The following is a 7,500-nucleotide window of genomic DNA, read 5'->3' on the forward strand; positions in this document are numbered from 1 at the left end:
ATGTGACGAACACAAGCCGACTCCGCCCCCCTCCCGAAGACAGCATTGCCAATTATTGCTGCTTCATCGAGTCCGGCCATAGTGAGATCTGATGAGACCGAGGCGCGAACCCCGGTCCCCAGTGGGCAACTGCATCAACACAAAGCCGATGCTTAGACCGCTACACCACCGCGGACTACTCACCCCAACAGTTTCATCCGGCCCACATACCCCGTGGAATGATGGCATTTGGACGGTCCGCTCCTGTTTGCCAGATCTGGGCCAGAACCAAGCCGTAGCAATGCCGCATGTGCCACATATTTGCCAAAGGTGGCCCATATGTGTTTGCTGATATTTGGGCCATATTCACCATTTACCACACGGGCCACTTCAGGGTCACATCCAGATCACATGCTGCCCAGAGCACCGCATCTTTGCCAAAAAAGGCCCACATGTGATTTGGCATATTTGGGCCATAGTTGCTGTTATACATGTGGGCCACTTCAGGCTCACATCCATTTTGTCAGGGCCAGAAGAAGACCACCAGCGCCGCATCATTGCCTGAAGTGGCCCACATCCGGATGCTGTCTTGGTTCAGTGTCTCAATGTGTGTTGTTGTTGTTGTTGTTTATTTGGCTGCCAGAAGTGTCACTGATGAAAACCCACTTCATACCCCATGTCCTGATATACGGAGGATTAAAAGACATCTGGATCCCTCTTACATCCACATCGATGTCAGCTTGACTTAATGGAAAGCACACTTGAAAGGTTGACAATCCATAAATCCGAACATAATTCCAAATTGACAGTGTTCTTCAACAACCGGATAGCATAAATCTGCCAAACACACGGATACACTGAAACAGGAAGCAGTTTCCATCTCCATAAAGTTTCAAACATCACTTAATTGACAACGGAGCAACGCGATTAAGGCTTTAAAACGAAGGTGTATCTTGTGGTTTGGTGTGATGGTGTGCAGTCTGAGGTTCCTGCAGCCGTACTGACACCAGGCCAGCTTCCCCGGCAGACCGCCCTGATCCAGATGTCCTTGGACAGACTGGAGGGATAAAGAACAGAAAGAAAAGAGGCAGACAGAAGAGAACAGATCATGAGATGGAGGCTGAGTTGTGAAGGGAAGAGAAGAGACGGGTCAAACTAGAAGAGGGCAAACTGAGAGGCGTGGACGCTGTCCTCCTGATGGAAAGTGTCTTTTCATTAGTTTGATGAATCGTTTCCTGAATGTTGGCCAGGACCAGGAAAAGACGAGCTCCCCAAGGTGTTTCATCTTGTCTTACATCTGCTGATGTTGCTTTTAACATTTTGCTTGTTTCTAGAAAGTGTACTTGTTTCACGGTAACGGGACTTGTAAAGACATTTACTATAAAAAAGAAAGAACATTGTGGAAGTTGTAGCAAACCGCTGTGGTGAAGAGGGAGCTGAGCCGGGAGGCAAAGCTCTCAATTTACCAGTCAGTCTTGGTTCCAACCCTCACCTATGGTCATGAGCTTTGGGTAGTGACTGAAAGGGTGAGATGGTGGATACAAGCGGCTGAAATGAGTTTCCTCTGTAGGGTGTCTGGGCTCAGCCTTAGAGATAGGGTGAGGAGCTCGGACATCCGGAGGGAGCTCGGAGTAGAGCCGCTGCTCCTTGGCGTCGAAAGGAGCCAGTTGAGGTGGTTCGGGCATCTGATTAGGATGCCTCCTGGGCGCCTTCCTTTGGAGGTTTACCGGGCACGTCCGACTAGGAGGTAGACCTAGAACTTGCTGGAGGGACTACATGTCCAATCTGGCCTGGGAACCCCTTGGGATCCCCCAGGAGGAGCTGGGGGGGCGTTGCTGGGGAGAGGGAGGTCTGGAGTGCCCTACCTAGCTTGCCGCCACCGCGACCCAACCCCGGAGAAGCAGCTGAAGATGAGATGAGATGATGACGAGAAGAAAGAACATCGCAAATGAAGTGTCTTGTTTTAGGACTTCTCTCCCTGTTTAGTGAACTGTCCCTGTTACAGGTCGTGTAATCATGAAACAAGTACACTTTATTGAAACAAGCCATGATATGTGATGAGAAGGTTTCAGCAGCGATGTCTTGAAATAAGCACCGTGAGATCTAAACCACGATGAAACACCTCGATAAGCTCTTGTGTTTCTCAGTGTGAAGACTTGCCTGAAGAAAGGGAAGGAGGGATGAGGGACGTGTGGAGGAGCTGAATGTTGCCACAGCTGGATGTGGAGCTGTGACAACATTCACGGGTCACGTGGCGAGGAAGTTGGTTGACGGACAGGAAGTCGACCGAACAACCTCCGGCCTCCTGGACCGATGGTCCATCACTTTTCTCTCAGCACATCAACGGCAAGAAGCGACGTGGTGGAAACCAACATGTGCTTCATTTGATACACCGCCGGTTAGCTAGCCCTGTGTCGTTCCGCATCCCACCTCCTTACCTCCACACGGATCCCCATTGACCGCAACCGCTGCTGAGACTCACTTTTCACCCGCTCGCACTTCCTGTCCAAACTTTTTTGCAGTAATTCAAAACCTGTCAGGTGCCAGACATCTTGTTCTCTGAAAGGTGACAGTGATTTCATCCTTCTACAGAACTGTTTTCCTACTCCAGCCCAAACAAAACTAAAGAAAAACAAAAACAAAAAGTCACACTTCGTGCTGAGAGAAGTGAGAGATTCTCTTCATCATTCACTGACACAGCAAAACTGTGTCAGAACATCCAAATGTACAACTGAAATACCACTGAAAGACGATAAATGATCATACGGGATTATTGTCCAGCCTTCTTAAACATGCTGAAGGCGTAGTCGGTATATCATGTCCCGGGTGTGGTGGTGTGACGTCGGCTTAGCCTGACCTCCATCACAGCCGACCGTGTGCTGTCTGACTGACATAATCACATTTAGCAGAAGCTTTATCTCCCGCTGGCTGGCGTGGCCCCGTCCTGTCAGCTGATATGGGCGTCGGTGTGGCAGGAGACACGTCAGGGTGATTGCAGTAACCCTGCTGCAGGACATTCACACGGCACGATGAGGGAAACTGATGACCTCACAATAATATTATAATAATATTATATTCATCCTCATCAGGTTTAGGATCCGAGTTAAAATCAGTTCACTTCACCTAGTAAAAACAGTCTAAAATAATCTTAAATAGGAATGTATAGGAAAAAAATATCTCCCTCTCACCCGAAAAAGGGTGAGAGGGAGATATATATATATATGTATATATGTATATATATATATATGTGTGTGTATATGTGTATATATATATATATGTATGTATGTATGTATATGTATATATATGTGTGTGTGTGTATATATGTGTGTATATATATGTGTATATATATGTATGTATGTATACAGTGGCTTGCAAAAGTATTCATACCCCTTGAACTTTTCCACATTTTGTCACGTTACGACCACAAACATAAATATATTTTATTGGAATTTTATGTGAAAGACCAACACAAAGTGGCACACAACTGTGAAGTACAAAGAAAATGACACATGATTTTAAAAAATTTTTACAAATAAAAAACTGAAAAGTGCGGTGTGCAAAAGTATTCAGCCCCCTTTTCTCTGAGTGCAACCAATTACCTTCAGAGGTTGCCTGATGATTGCTGAATGATCGAATGTTGAGCTAATGACTAAATAGAGTCAACCTGTGTGTAATCTAATCTCAGTACAAATACAGTTGTTCTGTGACGGCCTCAGAGGTTTGTTAAGAGAATATTGGGGAGCAAACAGCATCATGAAGTCCAAGGAACACACCAGACAGGTCAGGGATAAAGTTGTGGAGAAGTTTAAAGCAGGGTTAGGCTATAAAAAGATTTCCCAAGCTTTGAACATCTCACGGAGCACCGTTCAATCCATCATCCGGAAATGGAAAGAGTATGGCACAACTGCAAACCTACCAAGACATGGCCGTCCACCTAAACTTACAGGCCGAACAAGGAGAGCACTGATCAGAGATGCAGCCAAGAGGCCCATGGTGACTCTGGATGAACTGCAGAGATCCACAGCTCAGGTGGGGGAATCTGTCCACAGCACAACTATTGGTCCTGCACTGCACAAATCTGGCCTTTATGGAAGAGTGGCAAGAAGAAAGCCATTGTTAAAAGAAAACCATAAGAAGTCCCGTTTGCAGTTTGCCAGAAGCCATGTGGGGGACACAGCAAACATGTGGAAGAAGGTGCTCTGCTCAGATGAGACCAAAATTCAACTTTTTGGCCTACATGCAAAACGCTATGTGTGGCGGAAAACTAACACTGCACATCACTCTGAACACACCACCATCCCCACTGTCAAACTTGGTGGTGGCAGCATCATGCTCTGGGGGTGCTTCTCTTCAGCAGGGACAGGGAAGATGGTCAGAGTTGATGGGAAGATGGATGGAGCCAAATACAGGGCAATCTTGGAAGAAAACCTGTTGGAGTCTGCAAAAGACTTGAGACTGGGGCCTCCGGAGGTTCACCTTCCAGCAGGACAACGACCCTAAACATAAAGCCCGGGCTACATGGACTGGTTTAAAACAAAACATAGTCATGTGTTAGAATGGCCCAGTCAAAGTCCAGACCTAAATCCAATTGAGAATCTGTGGCAAGATCTGAAAACTGCCGTTCACAAACGCTCTCCATCTAATCTGACTGAGCTTGAGCTGTTTTGCAAAGAAGAATGGGCAAAACTGTCAGTCTCTAGATGTGCAAAGCTGGTAGAGACATACCCCAAAAGACTTGCAGCTGGAGTTGCAGCAAAAGGCGGTTCCACAAAGTATTGACTCAGGGGGGCTGAATACTTTTGCACACCGTACTTTTCAGTTTTTTATTTGTAAAATGTTTTTAAATCATGTATAATTTTCTTTGTACTTCACAATTGTGTGCCACTTTGTGTTGGTCTTTCACATAAAATTCTAATAAAATATATTTATGTTTGTGGTCAAAACGTGACAAAATGTGGAAAAGTTCAAGGGGTATGAATACTTTTGCAAGGCCACTGTACATATAGTATATATATATATACATATGAATCTCAGCCACTGAGGACGTAGAAGCCAGAGCGTTCTTAGTGCCAGTCCCAAGCCTGGATAGATTGGGGGGGGGGGGTTACATCAGGGGAGGGGCATTCCAGCATAAAACCTTAACCAAATCAAATATACAGATCATAAAACTAGTAGCAGTAACATATATATGTGTGTGTGTGTGTGTGTGTGTGTGTGTGTGAGAGAGAGAGAGAGAGAGAGAGGCAGTGATTCAAGTCTGTGGTGGGAAAAATAATTCTAAGCCTGTGCAGGTATGCAGGCACTATCAACTACTGACCAGCTTACAAAGAATCAAAGGATGTACGAGAAGGAAGACGACACGTTTATAATGACGAGGAAAAACTAAATGGTTGTACTCTACTACACAGAGTGCATGGAAATACTGCAGAAAACAGGATTCTGTCGGAGGTGGGAGTGCATGCCATGCCTGTAGGAGGGGCTGCAGCATCTGAGACCAGCCGGCCATCCGGACAACTGGCCAGAGCTCGGCTGCTGTCACCGTAGACTTTCACATGTCTGTGTTCACAATTACTAACTAACTTACAAGAAGCTTACTAATTATGTCATATATGTAGTCGTACTAGTAGTAGTAGTAGTAGTAGTTCATTTGCAAGAAAGTACTCACATCATAGCCAACAGTACATGTCATGGTGAGTACATTTAGTGTCAGTGTGTCTCGGATCTTAAAGAGATGGTGGATTTGACTCATGTGGTATAACAGACACATCACCACATGTGAGCGTGGTGTGTACAGTCCAGGTAGCAGGACTCATGTGGTATAACAGACACATCACCACATGTAAATGTGGTGTGTAAAGTCCAGGTAGCAGGACTCATGTGGTATAACAGACACATCACCACATGTGAGCGTGGTGTGTAAAGTCCAGGTAGCAGGACTCATGTGGTATAACAGACACATCACCACATGTGAGCGTGGTGTGTACAGTCCAGGTAGCAGGACTCATGTGGTATAACAGACACATCACCACATGTGAGCGTGGTGTGTACAGTCCAGGTAGCAGGACTCATGTGGTATAACAGACACATCACCACATGTGAGCGTGGTGTGTACAGTCCAGGTAGCAGGACTCATGTGGTATAACAGACACATCACCACATGTGAGTGTGGTGTGTAAAGTCCAGGTAGCAGGACTCATGTGGTATAACAGACACATCACCACATGTGAGCGTGGTGTGTACAGTCCAGGTAGCAGGACTCATGTGGTATAACAGACACATCACCACATGTGAGTGTGGTGTGTACAGTCCAGGTAGCAGGACTCATGTGGTATAACAGACACATCACCACATGTGAGCGTGGTGTGTACAGTCCAGGTAGCAGGACTCATGTGGTATAACAGACACATCACCACATGTGAGCGTGGTGTGTACAGTCCAGGTAGCAGGACTCATGTGGTATAACAGACACATCACCACATGTGAGTGTGGTGTGTACAGTCCAGGTAGCAGGGACTCATGTGGTATAACAGACACATCACCACATGTGAGCGTGGTGTGTACAGTCCAGGTAGCAGGACTCATGTGGTATAACAGACACATCACCACATGTGAGCGTGGTGTGTAAAGTCCAGGTAGCAGGACTCGTGTGGTATAACAGACACATCACCACATGTGAGTGTGGTGTGTACAGTCCAGGTAGCAGGACTCATGTGGTATAACAGACACATCACCACATTTGAGCGTGGTGTGTACAGTCCAGGTAGCAGGACTCATGTGGTATAACAGACACATCAACCCACATGTGAGCGTGGTGTGTACAGTCCAGGTAGCAGGACTCATGTGGTATAACAGACACATCACCACATGTGAGTGTGGTGTGTAAAGTCCAGGTAGCAGGACTCATGTGGTATAACAGACACATCACCACATGTGAGCGTGGTGTGTACAGTCCAGGTAGCAGGACTCATGTGGTATAACAGACACATCACCACATGTGAGCGTGGTGTGTAAAGTGCAGGTAGCAGGACTCGCTAGCAGACACATGATAAAGTCAAAATAAGGGTACAACAGGCAACCCCAACAGTAGAGTCATATGGCTCATATGAACTGCAAAGCTTAGAAGCCATTTGAGGATGAGGGTAGACTGCAAGAGGAAGGTTTTTGGGCCTTCCCTACTTCAGACTCCCAGAACTGAATCACAAACCGGCTCGACCAGTTGACATAATCTGCAAAGAGAATGAAATCGTATCCACTGCTCCCACTTTGCTTCACCTGTTTCTCTGGCAGAGTGTCGGTTCCCAGAAAGGAAGGCGGTGATGGTCCACACAGGTCTCCAGAGACGCCAACCCTGTCGGATAACCGTTTACAAACACGTCCACGGCATAGAGGCATCCACAGCCGAGGTATCGTGGTTTTATCCCGCCCTCAATAAACACCTTCTACTAAATCCAAATACCAGACCTCCAAAACAAACTGTCCTGGATGACTGATGAGCGGGTACGAGGATCAGGACTGACTGAA

The 7,500-nt window shown here is 46.5% G+C and overlaps 1 protein-coding gene across 1 annotated transcript in view; it reads right to left on the reverse strand.

Moving 5' to 3' along the window:
• Positions 1 to 7,500, reverse strand: part of snx33 (sorting nexin 33) — a 36,230-nt gene that overhangs the window by 23,819 nt on the left and 4,911 nt on the right. The window contains 1 exon segment of the mRNA XM_056281621.1: position 7,327. Within this exon segment, the coding sequence (XP_056137596.1) occupies position 7,327 (1 nt within the window).

The sequence above is a fragment of the Lampris incognitus genome, chromosome 6 (assembly GCF_029633865.1).
Source record: "Lampris incognitus isolate fLamInc1 chromosome 6, fLamInc1.hap2, whole genome shotgun sequence".
Taxonomy (NCBI): domain Eukaryota; kingdom Metazoa; phylum Chordata; class Actinopteri; order Lampriformes; family Lampridae; genus Lampris; species Lampris incognitus.